This window comes from Lepus europaeus, chromosome 3 (assembly GCF_033115175.1).
Source record: "Lepus europaeus isolate LE1 chromosome 3, mLepTim1.pri, whole genome shotgun sequence".
Taxonomy (NCBI): Eukaryota; Metazoa; Chordata; class Mammalia; order Lagomorpha; family Leporidae; genus Lepus; species Lepus europaeus.
In genome coordinates this window covers 105,189,865-105,214,682 of record NC_084829.1, presented here as the reverse complement: position 1 = coordinate 105,214,682, position 24,818 = coordinate 105,189,865, and the positions used below count along the sequence as shown (strand labels likewise).

The 24,818-nt window shown below is 46.2% G+C and overlaps 1 protein-coding gene across 2 annotated transcripts in view; it reads left to right on the top strand.

Moving 5' to 3' along the window:
• PDSS2 (decaprenyl diphosphate synthase subunit 2) overlaps nucleotides 1–24,001 on the top strand; it is a 290,238-nt gene extending 266,237 nt beyond the window's left edge. For both annotated transcript variants that reach the window (XM_062186574.1, XM_062186573.1), the window contains one exon: nucleotides 23,257–24,001. In XM_062186574.1, coding sequence (XP_062042558.1) covers nucleotides 23,257–23,415 — 159 coding nt within the window. In that variant the 3' untranslated portion in view covers nucleotides 23,416–24,001. The remainder of the gene's footprint in view (nucleotides 1–23,256) is intronic.
• Nucleotides 24,002–24,818: the final 817 nt, after the last annotated feature.

Genomic DNA, 24,818 nt, shown 5'->3' with positions numbered 1-24,818 from the left:
CTTGGGCCATCCTCCACTGCACTTTCAGGCCACAGCAGAAAGCTGGCCTGGAAGAGGGGCAACCAGGACTGAATCCAGCGCCCCGACTGGGACTAGAACCCAGTGTGCCGGCGCTGCAAGGTGAAGGATTAGCCTATTGAGCCGTGGCGCCGGCCCAGAACAATTTCTTTAAATCAGTTGTTGCAACTGCAGCCTTGATTTCAAAATTATTGATGATGCCATTATTGATGGAAAAGCAATCAGTTATCAACTTCTGTTCATAATAAAACATAGAAACTTTTTGCTCAACATACAACTTTATATTAAAAGTGAATTCTATGGGTGGGCATCGTGGTGCACTGAGTTAAGCCCCCACTTGGGGTGCCCACATATCAAGCATTGATTACAGTCCTGGCCACTCTGCTTCTGAGCCTGCTCCCTGCCAGTGCACCTGGAAAGCAACAGACACCAGCTCAAGGACTTGAGTCCCAGCCATGTGGGAGACCCAGGTGGAGCTCTTGCCTCCTGACTTAGGGATGGCTCAGCCTCAGGTTTTCTTTGTTTATTTTTTTAAAGATTTATTTATTTTTTATTTGAAAGTCAGACTTACGCAGAGAGAGAGAGAGTGAGTTCTTCCACCTGCTGGTTCACTCCCCAATTGGCCGCAACAGCCAGGAGCTTCTTCCAGGTCTCCCACGTGGGTGCAGGGGCCCAAGGACTTGGGCCATCTTCTACTGCTTTCCTAGGCCATAGCAGAGAGCTGGATTGGAAGTGGAGCAGCGGGTCTTGAACCCGGTGCCCATATGGGATGCCGGCACTTCAGACCTGGGCGTTAACCTGCTGCACAACAGCGCTGGCCCCAGCCTCAGCTTTTGTGACCATCTGGGCAATGAGCCAGTGGATGGAAGATCGATTTCTCTCCATGTGTCTCTCCCTCTCTCTGTGTGTCATTCTACCTTTCAAATAAATAAGAGAATAAATCTCTTTTAAAAAAATGAATTCTAAATCAGACAAGCAGTAATCAGTTTTCTTAAACCAGAGCTGTGCCTTCTTATGAGCCCTCTAGCCTTTTTGCACAACAGTTGCCTTCACGCTGGCTTTTCCCTTGCAAGTATCTGAGTATATTATTTTGCATTTTTCCCCAGTGACTATCATCTTGCTTTGATGATCTGTTCTTCTAATTTCTTCATGTTATTTTAAAATTAGATTCTTATTCTCTGAGGTGTTAGCAATCCCACACACCTCAGTGGCATCCAGATTTAATGATCATAATCTCTGTTCCCCTGTGGACATGAATACAATTATTAAATTATTTCGATGTTAAGCCACTTTATGACATCATAAAATATGCCACCCTCTCAGTTGTTAGCCCAAGTACTATTTTTTAATGTTTATTTATTCATTTTTATTTATGCAAAAGGCAGAGTGACAGAGATCTTCCATGTGCTGGTTTACTCCCCAAACACCTACAACGACCAGGCTGCAGCAGGCCAAAGCAAGGAGCCAGGAACTCCATGCGAGTCTCCCACTTTGGTGTGAGGAACCCAAGTGCTTAGGCCAAATTCTGCTGCACCCCTGGCACAATAGCAGGGAGCTGGAGTCCAGGTGCTTGCAGGGCTCAATCCTGAGTGCTCCGGTATGAAATGTAGACATCCCAGTGGCAGCTTAACATAGCCCAGCCCAGATACCATTTGGATGTGGGCCTTTACGAATCTCTCCTACTTTTCTTCAGATCATACATTCCTGGTTTGTTGATCTTTGATTTACACTGGTATCCATAAAATGTTAAATTATTGAGTTCATGAAAACAGTATTTAGTGGGGCAGTCTCTCCTACTCTTAAAATCTACTGTTTTGAATTACCAGCCCATTAAAAGTATATATCTACATAATACCTAACCTTCATCAGACAACTGAAGCAGACTTAGATTGTAGCTCAGGGTCGATGTTTGGCTGTAAGCCTGGAGTGATGTGTGCATTTGTTCATCATTAAACCCTGAGGGTTACCACAGTGCCTGACACAGAGGAGGTGCCCAGTAGATATCTGTTGAATGCTGAATGAATGAGTCCAGACACCCCACGTGCTTGTGCCTATTTCTGTTCTAATTCCTAAGGCGTATTTGACACCCCCCCTTCTCCTCTTATTTTCCCTCACGTACACTCCTGATCAAATGGTTGTATCCTCAGTGCCCTGCACGCTCAGGGAGGGCAGTCTTCTGACCGAGTCTGGAAAGTCAGCCAAAAATGCCCTGCAGCCTGGTTCTGTGGGTGAGCGCTCTGCACCGTCGGGTAGCTGGATTCAATTATTGCTCCCAGTTTGTGGTGTAGGAGCCACCTGTGCGCAGGGGGAGCCTGTATGTCTTCATGCCATGGATGGAGCCTTCTGTGCCCATAGAAGAGCCTGTTTTACCCACTGACACAGTTTGTATGTAGATCTGAAGGAGGTGCTGTTTCTTTCCCTGTCATAAAATATCACAAGGAAGTATAGGTTCCCCAAAATTATGTTATTTTGTTGTTGTTGCTGCTGCTATTTGCTTGGGGGGTGGGGGGTGGGGGGAGCAGAACAGGGACCTCTGTGTAGACAATGAAGTCTGAAATGTAGTTTGAGTAAATTAGACATGTTTGTTATTTCCTGGGTCCATATTTCCAAACTCACACCCTAATCCTCCAGTCTGATTGTGTGCAGAATTAAGGATTTTTGTGATTTCAAGCTGTTTGTTCCACCGGCAGCTGTAATTTATCTAGTTCACATCTGAAGCCCTTCTCCCATGTTTCCTGTATAGCATCTGTATGCCCCATTCAGCCTCCTGCTGACCTCATCAGACAGAGTATTGATCCTGATCCCATGCTGAACTGTCTCTCCTGAACTACCAAGGTGTCTGCCCTCCCCCCCCCCCCCCAATTCTCAAATAAAATTTCTGCAATAATAGTGGAGATCACAAGACCAGCAACGTAAGTGAGCAATGTGTGAGGCTCCACTAAGGACTGTGAGTGAACAGATCCTGTCCTTCTCTGCCAGCCCTGGACTCTCTGGCTTGATGAAAGCTCTTACCTACGCACTAGATCATAATAAAGCCAAAGCCATACCGCCCAAGCTTGAGTAGTGCACAGTGCAATGGTGCCCCCTGTGGAAGATCTCCCCATTCTAGATCGCAGGAAATAAGTCTAACCTTGACAAGATTTGTGTGTGCCTGTTTAGAAAAAGTTGTAGGCCTCTCTATGTGCTAGGCTTTTTCTAAGATGCATGCCACTGTTTGCCTGTTTTTCGGTGGGCAGTATGTTCAAGGCATACCTGAGCACCTTAATCAAATGATTCTATGGGGTTCTCTCTCTCTCTGAAACCTCTCATTATACAGAGAGAGCTTGGATAACCTAACAGTGTTAGCTGTCATCTCAGAGCCCTTCCCAGACCTGCTGATTCCACTGTGTATGTTGTTCACACCATACAGTTTCTCACAGCCCTGTAGATGTTCACCAGAAAGAAGCCATGTGCAGGCTGTGGTCTTGCAAGCATCCAGGAGATTGGTTGTATTACCCCATAATCTAACACAGCTCTAGAAATGAAGTTGTCTAATAAATGAGTGTCCTAAGAATTATAGTTGCGGAACCAGGGCAGTAATTATTGTGACATTTTTAAGCTGGTAAGCATTCTTCAGTCTTCCAAGAAAGTTTCCATAGATGTAACCATTTAAAACAAGTTCTCATCACCATTTTCTGTTGAGGGAGGTGAAGCTCTATGTGAAAAAACCACACTTTCTGTAACACCATAACCTAGAGACCTGAACCTCTAGAATAGTACTCTTGCGAATTCATTTGCATTAACATGGCTCAGAGAGTAACATCTTCACCCTGCCCATTGATTCTTGCATTGCCGCCTGTCTGATGCAAACTACCTGAAAGACATGGCTGATGTGCACGTTTTGTTTGCATTATTCTCTCTAGATAAAGTTTCTGTTGTTTGTGGTGCTTCCTTATGAACTCATACATAGTTCTAAGCTCATCTTGCATCAGGATGCATATTGGGATTTTATTTATTAACTTACCTATTTAACAAGATTTGTGTATTTAATTGAAAGGTAGAGTTACAGAGAGAGAAGAGAGAGAGAGAGACCTTCCATCCATTGGTTCAATCCCCAAATGGTCACAATAGCTGGGGCCAAGCAGGGCCGAAGCCAGGAGCAGGAGATACTTCTGAGTCTCCCATGTGGGTGGCACAGGCCCAAGCACTTGGGCCATCCTCCACTGCTTTCCCAGGCACATTAGCAGGGAGCTGGAACAGAAGTGGAGTAGCCAGGACACGAACCAGCACCCATATGGGATGCCAGCAGTAAAGGCTGTGGCTTAACATTGCGCCACAGCGTCGGCCCCGTATGGTGGGGTTTTAGGAATCTAGGGTCACAGGGATGGTGCTGGTGGTGGCAGTCTGGGGCAAGCGACCTCCGAATATCAGCATCCATACCCTGAAGCAGGTGAAAAAAATGGACCCTGAGGAGATGTAAGAAATGTCAGATACAGACTGGAGTAAAACGATAGAAAACCAAGCTCACTCTTACATAGTTTATATAGTTCTCCAGTGACCCCCAGGACCATTTGATGCCCGCGTGACCTGAGTGCTCTTGTCCCACAGTGTTCTTTTTAATTAAATAACCAGCACAGTATTTATAGTGAGATTTCAGAGCTTACTATTTATTGATTGACTCCGAAAAAAGCTACAGGCAAGAACGGTTCACTGCCGCAGTCTACAGCCTGCAACATGTTTTGCTTGTTGAATTTCTGTTGCAGGGTTTGCTAAAAAGCTTCATGGTCCCAGTTCTGTTTTGTTTTTGTTTTTTTTTTTTTTGTTTTTGTTTTTTTTGGAAATTTGGTGTATAGAATTAAATTCCTCTTTGGAATATGATATTAAAATTAAAAATTAACTGTAAATCAAAGTATGGATAAATCCAAGATTACTTATAAATCATCAATTTTTCTTTGGAAGACCTGGTAACCAAAAAGTAATGATTGCTTTTCCTGTGGAATTAATCCTGAATTTAATATAATTCCATATTGGTAACCTTGAATGCCCAACCTGTCAACTGTTGGTGAGAGTTTATGAATTAGGGGAGCAGGCATTTGGCGCAGTGGTTTAGTCATCACTTGGGATGCCTATGCCCAAATATCAGAGTATCTGGGTTCAAGTCCTGGCTCCATTTCCATTGCAGCTTTCTGCTAGTGCACACACTGGGAGGCAGCAGGTGCTAGCTCAAGTTCTTGGGTCCCCACCAACCATTTGGAAGACCCAGATTGAGTACTGGGTTCCTGGCTGTTCCAGGCATTTGGGAAGCAAACTAGCAGATAAAATATATTTCTCTCTCTCCCTTCCCTCTCACCTATTCCCTTCCTTCTTCTCCCTCCCTTCCTCCCTTTCTCTCTCTGTCACTCTGTCTTTCAAATAAATAAATAAAACTTTCTAACAATTGATCCCAAAGGAACAGGAGTTTGACCTAGCTGTTAAGATGCTACTTGGAACACCCACACTGCATATTGGAGGGTGTGTGGATTTGAGTCCCAGTTCTGTACTCTATTCCAGCTTCCTGCTATTGCAAACCTTGGCAGGCAGCAGGTGACAGATCAAGAGTTTGGACCCCTGTCTCCCACATGGGAGACACACATTGAGTTCTGGACTCCTGACTTCTAACCTGGCCTAGCCCTGGCTCTTACCGGCATTTGGGAAGTGAACTTGCAGATGGGAGGCTTCTCTTCCTTTCTCTCTGTCTCTGCCTTTCAAATAAAATGAAAATACAAAAAAAAAAAAATTTAATAAAAATATTACCAAATATGTTCCTATGTTTTTTATTTGTTTTGAGTTTCAAATTCATTTTTCAAAAACAACCATGTTGAGGCCAGAATTGTGGCATCCCAAATGAGGGCTGGTTCCAGTCCCAGCTGTTCCACTTCTGATCCAGGTCCCTGCTAATGTGTCTAGGAAAGCAACAGACAATGGCCTTGGTGCTTGGACCCCTGCCACCCACATGGGAGACTTTGAGTGAGTTCCTGGCTCCTGGGTTTGGATATCCCAGTCCCTGCCATTGCGGCCATCAGGGAAGTAAACCAGCAGATGGAAGATATCACTCTCTGTCTCTTCCTCTCTCTCTCTAACTCTGCCTTTCAAATAAATAAAATAAAATCTAAAAAAAAAAAAAAAGTTTCCAAATCATCAGTAATCACAGATTAAAACTGAACTTTAAACGCCTTCCTGAGCCTGTGAAATGGAGCCAGAATGTTTGTCTTGAAGGCCAGGTGCATTCTGCACAGGTTGTACAGGGATCTCTATGCCCCTGCCCTCTTAAGACCTTGCAATTGAATAGCATGTTACTAATGCCAAATTCATTTCACATACACTGTGTTACTTGTTCACAATAATTCCTTGTGGTATAAATATTATCTTCCTGCTTTTGTGGGTGAGAAAACTAGGGCTTAGAATAAATGCGCTAGGGCCGGCGCCATCGTATAGTGGGTAAAGCTGTCACCTACAGTGCCAGCATCCCAAACGGGCGCCAGTTCAAGTCCCAGCTGCTCCACTTCTGATCCAGCTCTCTGCTATGGCCTGGGAAGGCAGTAGAGATTGGTCCAGGACCTTGGGCCCCTGCACCCACATGGGAGACCAGGAGGAAGCTCCTGGCTCCTGGCATCAGATCGGCACAGCTGAAGCTGTTGCAGCCACCTGGGGAGTGAACCAGCGATGGAAGTCCTCCATCTCTCTCTCTCTCTCTCTTTCTCTCTCTCTCTCTCTTTTTCTCTCTCTCTCTCTCTTCCTCTCTGCTTCTGCCTCTCTGTAGCTCTGCCTTTCAAATAAATAAATAAATCTTAAAAAAAAAAAAAAAAAAAGAATAGATGCTCGGCCCAGAGTCACACATGTTTAGGCCCAGAGTCTCCCTACCACAGTCGGCACACTGCCTCTGTCTAAGCATTTCTCATATTACTATGAAATAACAGAAATGAGTTAATCAGTAGTTGTCCTAATGGAAGAGAACAGCTCAAGGGTATTCCCTGTTGTAAGATTTTTTTTAAAAGGTTCTTGTATGGCCTCACCTGGGGGATTCTGCTCCAGTGCTTGAAGAGCCATCACATCTACAGACAGTGGCATTTTGTCACCTCCCAGAGCCCACCTTTCCTCCTACTTTCTCCGTGCATGGGCTTTGGGCCCCAGGGCTCTGCAAGGCAAAAACAGAGCAGCATAACAAAAGTCATGAGCTCCCATACAGTTATGCAGGATGATTTTGTTTTAAGATTTGTTTATTTGAAAGGCAGAGTTACAGAGAGAGAGAGAGAGAGAGGTCTTCCATCCACTGGTTCACTCCCCAAATGGCTGAGAATGGCTGGAGCTGGGCCAATCCAAGCCAGGAGCCAGGAGCTTCTTCCAGGTCTTCCATGTGGGTATAGGGGCTTAAGGACTTGGGTCATCTTCTACTGCTTTCCCAGGCACATTAGCAGGGAGTAGAGCAGCCAGGACTTGAACCAGCACCCATATAGGATGCAGGCGTCCCAACTGACAGCTTCACGCTATGCCACAGCACCTGCCCCTGCAAGAGGATTTTAATTCCACACACACACACACACACACACAAAAGGAAAGAAAAGAGCTTGTTAAGATTTCTACAGAATATCTTTAGTCTCAATACAAATCCGTATTATTGAAGTTTTACCAGCTGTTTTACAAAGGAAAAGTAACATAATACTTTAGAACAATAAAAATGTTAAAGCATAGCCCAAATTATATTTGTCATTTTGAACTCACTAGTACATTAGTAATGACTTAAATATGGTATAATGAGCCCTGAGATTAGATTTTTTAAAAATAATAAAAAATAACCTGAGGCAATATTTTTTCCTATTGCTATGTGAAACCACAATCAATGTCTTTGGCTGAGAATTTTAGCAAAGATAAGACTTTGTTAGTTAAGGATTCACATGAAAATATCTTGGTTTTACTTTATAACTCACTAGTAGATAGAATGATACCTCAGTCAGCTTGAAGCCTTTTTGTTAAAGAAGTATTTTATTTATATATATAGATATATGACTAGAAGAATATGCTTAACAGTTGAGGTATTTATGACCTTTTTCTTAACAGAGAATGTGGAAATTTTCCACCTCCCATTCCTGCTGACATTTGTTCTGCAACCATCTGGCATTTTTAGTTTGATGAGAGAAAAATTGTATATGTTGTCATAGCGGTGCATAATTAATCTAATGATGGCTTCAATTTTCAGACATCTCTATAAGTATGGTTTTTTTCCTTAGTTATTTGACTTGATGTATTTTTTCTAACCTGTGATATGTATTTTTAAAAATTACCCTGTGTGCAGATATGAAAATGGCATTGTTGACATAAGTATGTGTTGCTTCTCAAGTGGAGCTCTTTAGGAATAAAGGAAAAGCACAGTGGCATAGTGGTTAAGGGCAAGCACTCTGGGGCAGGCGTTTGGCACAGCATTAGGGCATCACTTGGGACACCCACATCCCAGATTGGAGTGTCTGCATTTAAGTGCAGCTCCGTTCCTGATCTCAGCTTGCTGCGAATGTGCACCCGTGGAGGCAGCAGATGATGTTTCAAGTAATTGGATCCCTGCCACCCATGTGGGAGATTTAAATTGAGGGATTCTGGCTTTGATGGGCTCAGCTTTGGCTGTTGCTGGGTTTTGGGAGTGAACCAGCAGATAGAAGATCTCTCTCTGCCTTTGTGTCTCTCTCTGTCTGCCTTTCAAATAAAACAAAGATAAATAAATAAAAATTAAAAAAGAAAAAAAGGACAAGAACTCTCTTGTGGGACCTTGACAACTTACTCTTGCTAAGTTTGTAAAATAAGAATAATAATAGCATCCGCCTCGTAGGCTTGTTGCAGATGGATGATACATGTGCACGCCACTGGGCGGATCTTTACAAAGCTCATTAAAATATGTGTTATGAAAACTGTGCATAGACTTCAAAAGTTTTTTGCAGCAAAATATACTTTTTAAAAAAAATTTAAAACCTTAATTTTTATTTGAGAGGCAGACGGAGAGAGATTTCATCTCCTAGTTCAGTCCCCCAAATGCCTGCAACAGCTAGACCTGGGACAGGGATGGAAGAACTGCGAACACAGTTCAGGTCTCCCGTGGGGGTCTCAGGAATCCAATTACTTGAGCTATCACCACCATCTCCCAGGGTCTGTGTTTGTAGAAGGGTAAATGGAGTCAAGAGCCAGAGCTGAGAATTGAAGGTAGGCACTCTGATGCGGACATGGGAATCCTAAATGCTAAGCCAAATGCCCACTCCTCTAAGCTGACTTTTTTTTTTATAATTATTTTATTTATTTGAAAGTCAGAGTTACACAGAAAGAGAAGGAGAGACAAAGAGAGAGAGGTCTTCCATTCAGATAGTTCACTCCCCAAATGACCCCAACAACCAGAGCTGAGCTGATCCGAAGCCAGGAGCCAGGAGCTTCCTCCAGGTCTCCCACACAGATGCAGGGGTCCGAGGACTTGGGCCATCTTTTACTGCTTTCCTACGCCATAGCAGAGAGCTGGATCAGAAGAGGAGCAGCCGGGACTCAAACTGGCACCCAGATGGGATGCCGGCGCTGCAGGCTGTGGCTTTAACCTGCTGAACCACAGCGCCGGCCCCCTAAGCTTACTTTTAATTCCATTTTCCATGAACTTTTCAAAGTAGACTTGTGTATCTCCTGGAATAGTACTTGGCCCACAGTAAGTAGTATATATGGAAGTATTATTTTAACATTGAGATGCACTATCATTCTGCCTGTGAATTAATGCAGCTGCTCCCTTCGTTCTGTCTCCTTCCATTTTTGCCAAAGATGTTAGTTAAAATTAAGTGGATTTTTTTTTTGCCTATAAACTTCTGCAAATTTGTTATTCTACATAAACAGGAATGCTTTTATGTTGTATCCAATCCATTTTGCAGTTTGTTGTGCTAAAAAAACATTTTCTGTTTTCTTTTTATTTTTTATTTTATTTTATTTTTTAACAGGCAGAGTGGACAGTGAGAGAGAGAGAGACAGAGAGAAAGGTCTTCCTTTGCCGTTGGTTCACCCTCCAATGGCTGCCACGGCTGGCGCGCTGCGGCCGGTGCACCGCGCTGATCCGAAGGCAGGAGCCAGGTGCTTCTCCTGGTCTCCCATGGGGTGCAGGGCCCAAGTACTTGGGCCATCCTCCACTGCACTCCCTGGCCACAGCAGAGAGCTGGCCTGGAAGAGGGGCAACCGGGACAGAATCCAGCGCCCCAACCGGGACTAGAACCCAGTGTGCTGGCGCCACAAGGTGGATTAGCCTATCGAGCCACGGCGCCAGCTGTTTTCTTCTTTTTAAAAAATGTTTATTTTCATTTTTTTTTTTTTGAAAGGGAGAGGGGCCAGTGTTGTGGCATAATGGGTTAAACCATCACCTGAAATGCCAGCATTGCATATGGGTACTGATTAGTGTCCTGTCTGCTCCACTTCCAATCCAGCTCCCTGTTAATGAGCCTGGGAAAGCAGCAGAAGATGGCCCAAGACTTGGGCCCCTGTACCCATGTGGGAGACTCAGATGAAGCTTCTGGCTCCTGACTTAAGTCTGGCCTACTCCTGGCTGCTGTGGCCTTTTGGAAAGTGAGCAAGCAGATGGACGATCTCTCTCTCTCTCTCTCTCTCTCTCTCTTTCTTTCTGTATAACTCTGCCTTTCAAATAAATATAATAAATCTTAAAAACAAAAAAAAAAGAAGAAGAAGAAAAGCAAAGGAGAATAACAGTGATATCTCCCCTTGCTGGTTCACTCCCCAGATGCCTGCAACAACCAGGACTGGGCCAGGCCAAAACCAGGAGCTGGCACTTAATGCATGTCTCCCACATTGGTGGCAGAGACACAGCCACTTAACGCCATCACCTGCTGTCACCCTATGATATGTGTTAGCATACAGCTGGATTGGAAGCAGAGGAGTCGGGACTCACATCGGGCACTTTAGTTTGGTATGCACCAAACAACACCCTCCTTTTTTGTTTTTTAATTTGTAAAAAATTACTTAAGAGACAGAGATTTTTTTCATTCTTTCATCCACTAATTCACTTCCTAAACTCCTGCAACAGCCAGGGCTGGTCCAGGCCAAAGCAAGGAGCCAGAAACCGGGAACTTGATCCAGTCTCCCATATGGGTGGCAGGGACTGAACAACCTGGATCATTACCTGCTGTCTTCCAGGGTGTACATCAGCAAAAAGCTAGACTCGGAAATGGCACTGGAACTTAAACCCAGACACCCTGATATGACATCCCAGGTGATGTCTTTTTTTTTTTTTTTTTTAGGAGAGAGGGAGAGAGGGAGAGACAGAGACAAAGGTCTTGCACCCGCTGGTTCACTCCTCAAATGGCCCCAGTGGCTGATCCGAAGCCAGAAGCCAGGAACTTCATCCAGGTCTCCCACATGGGTCAAGGGCTCAAGCACTTGGACCATCTTCCACTGCTTTCCCAGGCCATAGCAGAGCGCTGGATCAGAAGAGGAGCAACCCGGACTAGAACCAGAGCCCATATGGGATGCTGGTGCCACAGGCGGAGGTTTAGCCAGCCCCCCAGGTGATGTCTTAACCACTGTGCCAAATTCCTGCCTTGAGAAAGAGGTTTTAGTTGTGGCTTCTTTCTCACCAAATGTTGCTGCTTAGAAGTAGTCACGACATTTCAATTAAAGCACCATCAGCTAGAGTCATGGGATTGGATGAACCCTCGGAGACAGCCTACTTCTTCCTTCCACACTGGCTAAAGTTTCATTCATATCTCCTCTGTCATGTAGTCATCCAGACACTGGGGACTTTCAATAGTAGAGACTTCACAGTTCGTCTAATTTTTCTGGAGTAGGCGTTAGGGTCCAGCAAATTAAGCCACCAACTACAGCGCCAGCATCCCATGTGGATGCTGGTTCGAGTCCCAGCTGATCCACTTCCCATCCAACTCCCTGCCTGGGAAAGCAGCGAAAGGTGGAGCAAGACCCTGGGTCCCTACATCCACATAGGAAACCCAGATGGAATTCCAGGCTCCTGGCTTTTGCCTGGCCCAGCCCAGCCGTTGCAACCATTTGAGGAATGAACCAGCATATGGAAGATCTCTCTGTCTCTCCTTCTATCTGTAACTCTGCCTTTCAAATAAGTAAATAAGCTTTTATGATAATTTCTATTCTATTATTCTGTTGTCAGACAACTCTGGTCATTTGAAAGCTTGTTCTCCTCTGTAATGGAAATTTGCTTCCCAGATACTTTACTTTGCTGCTCTTTGTTCTGTCTCCTGAAGCATACAGAACTGTTCCTTCCCTCATTTGATTGCTGTAGATATTTGAAGATGGCTTTCATGTCCTCCTTTAACCTTCTTTCTTCTGGGTTGATTGTTCCTTAGATAACATGCTTCCAAATCCTTCTTTTGGCCAGTTACGTGGCTCACTAGGCTAATCCTCCGCCTGCGGCTCCAGCACCCCGGGTTCTAGTCTCAGTTGGGGCGCCGGATTCTGTCCCGGTTGCTCCTCTTCCAGTCCAGCTCTCTGCTATGGCCCGGGAAGGCAGTGGAGGATGGCCCAAGTCCTTGGGCCCTGCACCCGCATGGGAGACCAGGAGGAAGCACCTGGCTCCTGGCTTCGGATCAGTGCAGTGCACTGGCCATAGCGGCCATTTGGGGGGTGAACCAATGGAAAAGGAAGACCTTTCTCTCTGTCTCTCTCTCTCTCTCTAACTCTGCCTGTCAAAAAAAAAGAAAAAAGAAAAAATCCTTCTTCTAATCCTGGACCCAATCTATCATGTCAATGCCCCTCTTAACATTTCACCCAGGACCAAACATAGTTTAGTGCTTATGTTTTTTTAAGCATGTCTTATTTATTTATTTATTTACTTATGTATCAAAAGACAGAGTAACAGAGAGAGAGAGAGAGAGGAAGGGAGGGAGGGAGGGAGGTCTTCCATCCACTTCACTCCCCAAATGCCAGCAATAGCCTGGGCCAAAAGCCAGGAACCAGGAACTCAATCCAGGTCTCTGTACTTGAGCCTGCTGCCTCCCAGGCACGTTTGCAGGAAGCTGGATTGAAAGCAGAGGTGGTACATGACCCGAGGCACTCTGATGTGGGGTACCCTGCCCCTTGAACACTGTTTTTTAAGCGTGAGGTTATGTCAAAGAATGCAGGGTAGCCATTTCTGCCTGTGTTTGGATGCGTATACTGTTGATGATGCCACAGTTTGCCTTTGTTTTTTTGGTTATCTACATCACAGTCTTGGCTAATATGAAGAAGATAGTTATCATCAAAAATCCTCAGCATTTTTTTTCAAGTCATTGCCAAACTGAAGCTTATACTTTTACAATTAATGTTTTAACACTAAATGTACAACTCTACAAGTATCCCTGTTGCATTTTGCTAGCTACTATCAGTCTATTTTTCAGCATGTCAAAACCACTATGATGTTGGTGCTATCTATGTGTTAGCTACCTCTCCTGGCAATATAACATCTGAATATTAAGTTTAATATGCATTTATTCTTCATCATCCAGCAATGAATAAAAATGTCAAGGGGATGTGGGGCTACATTTTGGCATAGGGGTTCAGCCACTGCCTGCAACACTGGTATCCCATGTGGCCGCTGGTTTGTGTCCTGGCTGCTCCACTTCCAATCCAGCTCTCTGCTGATGGCCTGGGAAAGCAGTGAAGATGGTCCAAGTGCTTAGGCCCCTGCATCTCATGTGGAAGACATGGAGGAAGCTCTTGGCTCCTGGCTTTGGCCTGGCCCAACCCCAGCCATTGCAGCCATTCTGGGAGTGAACTAGTGGATAGAGAATCAATCTCTCTCTCTCTCTCTCTCTCTCTCTCTCTCTCTCTCTGACTACCTTTCAAATAAATAAATAAATAAATTTTCAAAAAAATGTGATGAGGGAAAGAAACCAAGCACTGAGACTTGTGAACATGACATGTGAGATTGCTTTCCTGCCCAATATAGATCTACTAACTTTAAAAAAAATGTGTTTTCATTTTATTTGAAAGGCAGTGAGAGAGAGAAGCAGAGAAATATGGGGAGAGAGCTTTTATCTGGTGGTTCACTCTAAATGCCCACAGTCAGTGCTGGGCCAAGGCGAAGACAGGATCCTGAAACTCAAGCCAGGTCTCCCACATGGAGGCAGGGACCCAGCTACTTTAACCATCAGCTTTGCCTCCCAGTGTGCACGTTGGCAGGAAGCTGTGCAGGAAGAAACACAGCCAGGACTCAAGCCAAGCCCTCTAATGAGGGATGTTTGCATCCCAAGTGGTGACATAACCACTGCTGCAATGCCCATCCGTACCACCTCACATTTTCTAGAAATAGTTGTTTCACATGTTCACACCCATGTAGCCATACTCCATTTCTCCAGATCCAAATGCACTCTACCTTTGCTGTTTCTTTTTTTTTTTTTGACAGGCAGAGTGGACAGTGAGAGAGAGAGACAGAGAGAAAGGTCTTCCTTTTTGCCGTTGGTTCACCCTCCAGTGGCCGCTGCAGCCGGCGCATCACACTGATCCAAAGCCAGGAGCCAGGAGCTTCTCCTGGTCTCCCATGCGGGTGCAGGGCCCAAGGACTTGGGCCATCCTCCACTGCCTTCCCGGGCCATAGCAGAGAGCTGGCCTGGAAGAGGGGCAACCGGGATAGAATCCAGCGCCCCAACTGGGACTAGAACCTGGTGTGCCGGCGCCGCAAGTCGGAGGATTAGCCTGTTAAGCCACGGTGCCAGCCAACCTTTGCTGTTTCTAAAACTGGCAGCCAAATGGCCATATCGGAAGACTCCATATGGACAGATGGAGATATGTCAGGTAGAGAGAATGGCTGCTGTGCCTTGCCCATTGTGACCCCCCCTGTTCCTGCCACCACCGTCACCACCGCCTTTTCTTTTAATTTTAATATTCTGGCAGTATTTCAAAATATGATCTTTTAAATATTTTATTTATTTACTTTATGTATTTATTTATTTATTTGAGAGGTAGAGTTATAGACAGTGAGAGGGAGGGACAGAGAGAAAGGTCTGCATCCGCTGGTCCACTCCCCAAATGGCCACAACGGCTGGAGCTGGGCCAGTCTGAAACCAAGAGCTTCTTCTGGGTCTCCCACGTGCTTGGGCCATCTTCCACTGCTTTCCCAGGCCATAGCAGAGAGCTGGATTGGAAGAGGGGCAGCCGGGACTAGAACCGGCTATGGGATGCCAGCACTGCAGGAGGAGGATTAACCTACTGTGCCACGGAGCCAGCCCCTCAAAATATTATTTTAAAAAGAGTCAAACTTGTTCCCTCTAAGGGGGATGCCACCCTGTTTGCAGCACACACACATGATCAAAGGCCACGATGAGACTTGTAAGAAGGCTTCTTGCCTCCATGTTTTCCATGGCGTCTCCAGGGACTAGCAGGCAGCAGAAGGAACATGGAAGCTGAGAGGCCCTCAGGAGACAGGATGTGGCTGCTGGATCCTGAGCACCCTGAAGTCTGTCTGTCCTTCCTTCCTTTTTTGTTGTTGTTGTTGTTGTTGTTGTTATCAGTTATTTAATTAAATTGTTCCTACGAAATTTACAACACCAAATTGTGAAGATAAATTCCATTCGTTAGAGCAGAAATGGATCACAGGTAGCCCAGGAACTGAGGAACAGCTCTGACTTGGGGTAAAATTGGCTGGGTCCACGTTTCTCGGCCCCACCTTGCGCTGCCCCGTAATCTCGTGTTTCTCCTCCTCCGTGGCGAAGAGCTCACCTCGCCGGTGTCAGGGCTGCCGCAGCTGCTGCTGCTTGACATAAGCCTCGGTGAGACGTTTTGATGGCAGTTTTCCTGGAGGTGGCGAAGACAGATTTCTGGTGTGGTCTACACAGAGGAGCCCAACTGAGTGAGATAGGTCCAGCCCAGCCGCTTCAGGAAAACTGCCCTCTCGCCTCCGGGCACCCGGTAGGACGAGCAGAACGGTCCCAGCAGTGATGCTGGCCCCATTTCCTCGCCCACTGCCTAAAGGGCTTTTGCCTGTCTCCACCACCGTCAGGGCACATCCGCAGTGGGATGATACCCAGGTGATCTGGGAGCCTTAACTCCTGGTGGCACCGTTCTTGTCACCAGCTGGTTTTGTGACAGCAGCAAGAACCTCTTTTCAGTCCCAGATCTGGGAGCCGAGCACTTCCTCCTGTAGACGGCCTTCCTGGAATACGTGGCAGGTGGGGAGTCTCTCCAGTCCCTGTCACTAGGGACGGGATGTCCCCTTCTTGGTTCCTCTTTTTAACTTTGCCACTGGCATCAGCCACCTTCTTGGCTGGAGGCTTCTTCTGGAGCCTTGTCACCTCCATCTACAAGATGGGGAAAGGAGCTTGAGGTGGGTCTTGGTGTTGATTGGGCATTGCAGATCTTTGTCGGCTGGGAAGAAGTGAGTGGGATGGTCCGAGCAGGTCTGTTGTCCGTGGGGTCAGAACTCTTCAGCGTTTAGACCCCGTCTCCCTGCCCTTGGAGGCAATGCTAGGCCAAGCTGAAGCCAGGAATGGGGAGCTCAATCCAGGCGTACCTCATGGGTGGCAGTTACCCTATTATCTGAGACATCTCTGCTGCCTTCCAGAGCCAGCATCAACAGGGAACTAGTGTCCAGACAGCACCTGATGTCGGACTCAGGTGCGTTGATGTTGAATGTGGGAGCCTTAACTTCCAGGCCAGATTCCCACCCCTGGCATTACTCTTTATGCAAGATCCCTATCACCTTCACATCCTGTTTTGTTGTCATACTTAAGCGAAAATGCTTCTCGCAGCTTCTGATACATAAGAGTGTCATTCAGGCACACCACAGAATGCAAACTGGAGCAGAAGTTCAAAGGTTCAAGTCCCCTGTCACTTCCTGCCTTGCTCCCAGCTTCGTGAGCCCACCAGGGAAGCACGGTCCACTTCTCCCCCTGGTTAAGACATCTGTGGTCTCTCCGTACAACACCGCGGCTGCCGTTTGTTGCCTTTCACTATCATCCTGGGTCTTGAATCCTGAGAAAACTTTGCTTTTTCCACTCATCCACACCCCCCCCCCCACCACCACCACCACCACCATGGTTTGTTCAGAGCAAAGTCTACTCGGTGTCGCCGGTTAGCTTTGGCATCTCTGTTGTCTCCCAGCACTCTGAAGCGCTCTTCACACCTTTCCCAGTGCGTGGGTGGGGAGGAGCTCTGGAGGACAGAGACGACACCCAGGCCGCCTCCCTGTCGCTGAGCCTCGCTCAGGCCACTGTGCTCTCCTGTGAGAGGGTAAGACTGTGCTTGCGATTCTCCTGAGTCTTACAGTCTCTCTCTGGTTTTCTTGGGCAGAAGTGGCTGCTGCCTCCAATTCTACTAAAACTACTTGGACCCATGTAATATTCAATATTTTTTAAAGATTTATTTTTTTAATTTATTTGAAAGGCAGCATTACAGAGAGGCAGAGGCAGAGAGAAAGAGAGCGAAAGAGAGAGAGAGGTCTTCCATCCACTGGTTCACTCCCCAGTTGGCTGCAATGGCCGGAGCTGCGCCGATCCAAAGCCAGGAGCCAGGATCATCCTCCGGGTCTCCCAAGGACTTGGGCCATCTTTTACTGCTTTCCCAGACCATAGCAGAGAGCTGGATCGGAAGTGTAGCTGGAACTCGAAGCGGCACCCATATGGAATGCCAGCACTGTGGGCGGCAGCCTTACCTACTACGCCATAGCGCTGGCCCCAATATTTAATATTTTGAAAGGACTTTTGTACAAAAGAGTTATCAGAGACATATAATGTATAATGATTTGCTCAAAAAGATCTTATGAGAGCAGCATTTGGCACTCAAAAGGTGTTTAATAAATGTTAACTAAAAATGTGCTTAACTTTAAATACTTTGCATCCTCTTCTCTTTGTTAATATCTTTAATTAGATTCTCTAACAGGGGAGTTGGGTTAATTTATTTCAGGTGATGCTGCACTTGTACAGTTATTCAGCTGACTTCATTAGAGAGAGATTTAATTATAGTAGCATAATATCAGAGAAATAAAACACAGGCTGATAATGCACCTTTTTGCACTCCTGGTGCTATTTATGTGGACTACTCGCAATTGTAGCTGCATCCTAATAGGCAGAATCCTTTCTGTGCATCAGTTTGGGCTTGGCCAAGTCAAAATATAGGTAAAGGCAAAATTGGAAAGACTTTAAAAAAAAAAACAAAACTGTAGTCTTTTCTTTTGCAGATACTAGAATCAAGGTTATGGAACAATCCCTCCGTATTCCACTTAAACCTCTGTTCTACAAGCCTATGACTGTTCCTCTCCCAGGTGGTCTCCAGGGACAGGCAGCAACTATGTTTCTCTGGCTCTCCGGCCCCTGCTATATGCCCAGGTCATAAAAGTGTCCAGTGCTTATTGAACTGAACTGGAACAATGTAAAGACAACCAATTGAAAGTATGCTAAGCCCAACACAACTGTTTTAAAATGCATTAACTCAAAGGACATAGCCCAGCGAGCGAGGTACTCCCAAGTCTCACCTGTCACTGGAGTGACCAGAAGAGCATCTTTCAGGCCTTACTGGATCCATCTCCCAAGGGTGAGGGCACAGGCATCAGCATTTTCCCCAGGGGAATCTTATAGCCAGCCAGGGTTAGGAATTCCAACAGAATGTGTCCTTAGTCACATTTATTTACATGGACAAGATCATTCTTGTCAACATAGATGTTACCTGGTCTAGTCTACGGTAAAAATGAGTTTCATTTATGGTTTATTAGTTATGTCTAAATAATTCCCTTTGGGCTAATAATGTGGGTTTAACTAATGGGAGTGTTTGCAGACAGCAGTGAGGAATAATGCATTCCACCAAAGATTAGATTGCTGGTGAGTCATGAAATTGGTGTTTTCCACATGGAAGCAGGTCTCTTGGCAAGCAAGGCCCTGGAGCCCAACTCGGGATTTGTTTGCTGACTAAAGCAAATAGTCATTATGGGTGGAAATGAACTCTTTTAAGACTTGGGTAGCTCTCAGTGATGTCCTGGTTGCTGTTTTGCCCTCATGAATTACCCATCATCATAGGGTGGGATCCCTGGGAGCTACCGTCAGACATTCGGTTGAGGGGCAAGCATTGGGCCTTGCAGTTAAGACATTGGTTGGGACGCCCTCATCCCACTTTGGAATGCCTGGATTCGAGTGTCAGCTCTGCTTCCAGTTTCAGCTTCCTACTAATGTACACCCTCAGAGGCAGCAGGTTGATGGTTCAAGTGGTTGGAGACCTACCCTAAACTGTGGCTCCCAGCAGGCATGTGAGGAGTGAACCAGTGGCTGGGAATTCTCGTTGTCTCTTAATGTTTCTCTTTCAAACTAAAATAAAAAATTAGCCTGGCTGAACAAAGTTCATAAAGCAACAAACTGAATGAAATCATCAGAGAAAAACAGCCATCTGCAGCACAACCTGACCCTTTCAAAATGACAACGTCATAGGGGAAAAAGAAAATTAAATTCCCGTAGCAAACAAATGTGATGTGTGAACTGGGATTGATCGTGCTTTGGAAAAAAAAAAAAAAAGGCTAAAAGAAATATTTTGGAACCAGTTGGTGGAAATTTGCATATGGACTGAGATGTTAGATAATATTAGAGAATGGTCTCATTAAGTGTTCTTGCTGGCTTTCCTAGCTATGATGATAGTAGTGAGTCTGTATTCTTACTCTGGGAGATGCATGTCCTAACAGGCAAAGTATCCCTCAGCCCATGGAAGTCCCAGCCAAGTCCTAGCAACTCAGAGCCTACTGTTAAATATTCAAGAAGTTTGTGATCTCAAGACTGTTGGCAGCTTGAAACTGCCCTGATGGGAGTGTTTATACCACAGAAATCTGCAGATGCTACATTGAGGGCTTTCTCCCCCTGGAGAGCTAATTTACCAGCATCCACTGCCTGCAGCTTCCTTTCAAATGGTTCAGGGGGAAAAAGGAAAACATGCATAGATAGAACAAAAATGACAAAATATTAGCAATTGTTGAATCTCACTGGAGAATGTGTGGTCATTCACTGTACTAGTCCCAGAGTCAGCAGACTTTTCTGCAAAGGTCAAGTGTATATATTTTGGGCCTTACAGGGCTGTAATCTCTCTGGCAACCACTCAGCTCCACAGCTCTGCCTTTCTGGCACAAAAGCAGCCATGGAAACAACCACACTTCAATGAATGGACGTGGTTGTGTTCCGACGGAACTGTATTTACAAAAACAGCTACTAGATTTAGCCCAGGGCCATCGTCTTTCAACGTTTCTGTACTCTGAGAATACTTTATAGTAAAATAGCTTTGGGGGGAGATGTAAATGTCTCAGCCTGGTTTCCAGAGTCTGCCTGGGTCCCCTGACACCTGACCCTGCAAGCTGTCACACTCGGCATGTTTTCACTCCCTGGGTACTCTTTCTGGTCTCTCCTCTTTCTCTACAGTCCTCTTGCTCTCCCTGACCGCATGGCTTCTTATCAATACACATGACACCTGCCTCAAATCCCACTCTGTAAGGCCTTGTGGAGTCTCTCCCAATGCAAGTCAGTCTCTCATTCCTCTCAACAGCTAGCTTCACTCCCTTTCTCATTCTGCCCTTAATTAGCTCCTAATCCACAGAGCAGAGCAAGCTCATTCTACTCCCTACACATAGCAGGTGCTCAGTTATTACTGGTAAACTGAGTCTCCCATCCACATGCTTGCAAGCACCAAACTAAAAGTCTAGGATTAGGAGAGGATGTTGGCCTAATTTAGATTTGGGGGATTAAAGACAATGAAAATATGGGCGTGTTCTTTCTTTTTAATCTTTAAGGCTATTCTGCTCCAATTCAACTACCTTTGGGGTTATTGGATATTAAGCCAAAGTAGACCTGACCTTGGAGGACAGCATAGTTTTTCTTGGCAATGGCTAAGGGCTTGAGGAGGGAGAGCTAAGTCATCTGAGCAGTTGTCGGGATTTAGACACTGTCAGGCACTCTGCGCTGTCTCATTTGTCCCCTACCAGCCTTACAAGGGACTCACTCTGTCCCCATTTAGAACTGAGAACAGTTAAGTGGCTTCCCGAAGATGATAAAGCTAGAATGGAGTTTGAATCTGGCCACCTCTGGGTACTCAGCACCATTTTCATGTCTTCATGCGTTCAGTGATTGGCAAGAGACCAGGGGAACCTGGGCTGAAACAGTCTCACAACTCACCTGCCGTGTGGGGAAGTCTGGAGAGCTGCAGGTCTGAGGGAGTTGAGCGTTAAGCACCACCAGATGATTTGTTAGAAAGCCCAGCCCTGGGGCCCGAGTCGTGATGCAGCAGGTTAAGCCCCTGCCTGCGTTGTCTGCACCTCACACAGGAGTGCTGGTTGGAGTCCCAGCTGTTCCACTTCCGATCTAGATCCCTGGAAGGTAACAGAAGATGGCCCAAGTACTTGTACCCCTGCCACCCACGTGGAGACCCCAGTGGAGTTCCAGGCTCCTGGCTTCAGCCTGGTTCAGCCCCAGAAATTGTGACCATTTAGAGAGTGACCCAGTGGATAGAAGATCTCTCTCTGTCCTTTCTTCTCTGTCATTCTGCCTTTCAAATAAATAAATCTTTAAAAAGAGGGGGAAAAAAAAAAACCTTCCCAATCTCAACTTTGCCACTTTCTATTCATAATCTTGATTCACTGAATGTCTGTGGGCCTCTGCTCTCCCAATTGTATGATTAGAGGAATAGAACAGCTTATTTCTTTGATTTGTTATGTTTCCTGTATTATGCAGTAAATAGCTTCAGGTCTCTTATAGAGATGGATAAGTGAATGGAGAATGAAAAGACAACACTGTGTGATAATGCTGGATTTGAGTTGTGCAGAGGGAGGGGGCATCTAGCTCGCCCGACCGTGATCCTAGCTGAGTGACCGCATTCCTACCAGGCAGAATGTGGGGCCTTGTGGGGGACGCAGGGGGTCGTCCCAGGGCAGGTGGCAGGTCACCTCTGAGAGCTGTAACTAGACCCTAATACATGATGAAAGGAGGAAAATAGGGCGAGACAAGAGCTAGACCAGGAAGGGACTGTGTTGCCTCATGAAAGCGCTTGGGCTTTTCTCCTAAGGCTATGAGGAGACAGTGGAGGGTTTTGAGCAGGATCATATTTGCATTTTATAATGAGCTCCTTGGCAGCCGGGCATGGCCGATGGAGTCCAAGGATGTGGAACTGGTGATGAGAGGATGCTTTAGGAAATGGCGGCGCAAAATAGCCCAGGCGTGGGACGCGGAGCACCCAGATGAAGGTAGCGGCAGTGGGAATGAAGAGTAGGGGATGTTTCTGAGCGCTCTGAAGGGGAACCCAGGGACTGTATCAGTTACAGAGGCTGCAGAGAGCCTGGCGGTGGCTTAACACAGCAAAGCTCCCTGTGCCCCGCAGCGGGGAGAGGCACCGTGGGGCCCTCGCAGGCTCCCAGGGGCCCAGGCGCCTCCACCGTGATGTCAGCATATGATGTGCCAGAGGGACAGCTGGACGGTGCAGTGCTGCCACCCAGAAGCGGTGTGCATCCTGCACAGCTCACAGATGCACTTGTCGCCTGGCTCCACCCACTCGCTGGGGACCAGAAATTCAGGGTGAGCAACCCTGGCCCAGCCTGGCCTGACTGGAAGTGGAGAGTGAAGCGGACTGCAGGTTTCTGACTCCGGAGAACTAGGCAGACATTCGAGGCACTCTCTGGGGGCGAGAAGATGGAGATGGACGTGGGACATGGAGAACAGGGCAGACAGATGACTTTTGCCCTCAGTTAAGCGCGGGGTTGGAGATGCAGCTGGGCTTCTCGGCTAGAGCTCACTTACCCTGCTCTTAACACAAGTCGGATCTCTTCATTTTAACCATATAGTGTTCACATCTAATGCTGTGTGTCTGTCTGGAATTTTCAGATGGGCTATCGTGTCAACATACGGTGTTTAAAAAAACAAGTTTGTCACTAAGATGTTGGTGAAGCCTTCCTCATGGCAGAATATCAGACTGCCGCATATGAAATGCCCTCGCCTCCCTTGCCCGGCCTGGAGCAGTTAGGGACATCAAGCAGAGGCAGCCGGAGAGGTGTAATTAGGATGCTCGGAGCCGTTGTGCCGCTCTGCTCGGTATGGACGTGGCACAGGGCAGCCCAAGGGAATGTGCCTGCCCGAAGACCCTGGGGAATGACGTCCTCTTTTCTTCAACAGAGCAGAACAGAGACCCTGAAATCTGCAAGGGGGGGGGTTCTCCCTGTCTTTGTTTCCCACCTCCCCTCCCCAGTGTAATTGCAGTGCTAACTGCATCCCTTAAAAATTGACTTTTTATTGTGCGTTTGTTTCTTAACAGTTGCGAGAAACAATCAAAGCTGGCAAAGGTGTGACTTCGGCTATTGACCTGTGTCGTTACCATGGAAACCAGGCCCTGGCGGCCCTGGAGAGCTTCCCTCCCTCGGAGGCCAGATCTGCTTTAGAAAACATTGTGTTTGCTGTGACCAGGTTTTCATGACACCAAATTAAAAAAAAAAAGACCCCATTGTTCCTTTCCACCGAACAAACCTGGGCCATGAGGTGATGGGACGGCTTTTGTGATGAAAAATCTAAATGTGTTAATGACTTTAACTCCTCCCCACCTTTTCCCCTTCCCTCTTATCATGTTGCTAAATGAACACTGCCTTCTTATCGGAACTGCTACAAACAAAATTTAGAAGAGAAAAAACAAAAAAGGTCAAGCAGTTTTCACTTGTCACGCCAGAAGCACACTTGAAGCTGCAGAAGCAGAAATAATTAATGAGATTCGCTCCTGTGACCTCAGCAAATGGACAGGAAATAAGTCCTTATTGATTGGCCTGAGCCAGCGATGGCGCCAGGGCGGTAGCCTGTGGTTTTCCTTCCAGGGGGACACAGCAAGCTGGAAGCTGCAGGTGTCAAGAGGAACACCATCCATACCGGCCAGTGCAGACAGCGAATCAGAAACGAGTGACTGGTTTGTCGTAACGGAGCACAGTTCAATGAATCAAGGGAAAAAAAATACTTCTTTTGCCATCTTGCAATTATGTCTCTGCATCTTTAGATAAAAATATGATTAAACCTTGCACTTCATGGTTTTTCTAAGACTTGGGGTGGGAGGCGAGCAGAAATTACTGGGAAGTTGCCAAATATTTGCACTAGTAAATTAAAATGTTATCAAATGATACCTTGGTTTTATTAGGAAATTTGTGTTTTTCTTCTTTCTATAGATCATTGTTTTAAAAACACATTTCAAAGAGCCAAACTCTATTTTTCATGGAAAAAAAAAAAAAAAGCCTTCTTTCGAGGGGATCTGTGTTTGTTTGCAGTACTTTGGTTCAGAGTTTCCCTTTATTTTGTATGAGCTTCAGAAATACAGTTGTGGTACCCGGGGCTTCACTGGTGAAAGTTTTGGCCTTGAACCACAGACATCCAGCTGCAGAGAGGATACACGAGGCAGTCTCGCGGCCCTGCAGCGGGACACTGTCTCTGGTTCACACGAGATGATTTTGCGGTTTGCGCACATGCAATGTGAGAGCATCATTGACAAGAAGGCTGAGTTTACATAAATGATCTAGACTGGGGCTCGGCTACCTTTCTTCCTCATGTGGTGTAATTACAGCCCTATCTGGAGACAGCGAGCACAGCAAACAGATTTTATTACCTGGGCTCACTCAAACACCAAGTCGAGTTATTTCACTTGGATTCCTCACTCCAAGGGCCCAGCATGTGTCATGCAGTGAAGAGAAAATGTGAAACGACAGAGGTTAAGGTATGGGAGGGGGAATATCTCCAAGTGTACCTGAACTAGTGTAGCACTTTATGCCACTATAATGTGAAGGCCTGTAGGTGTAGTTGGAGAGAACACTCCGCTCTTCAGTTTGAAATGGTTTTTCTCTCTGC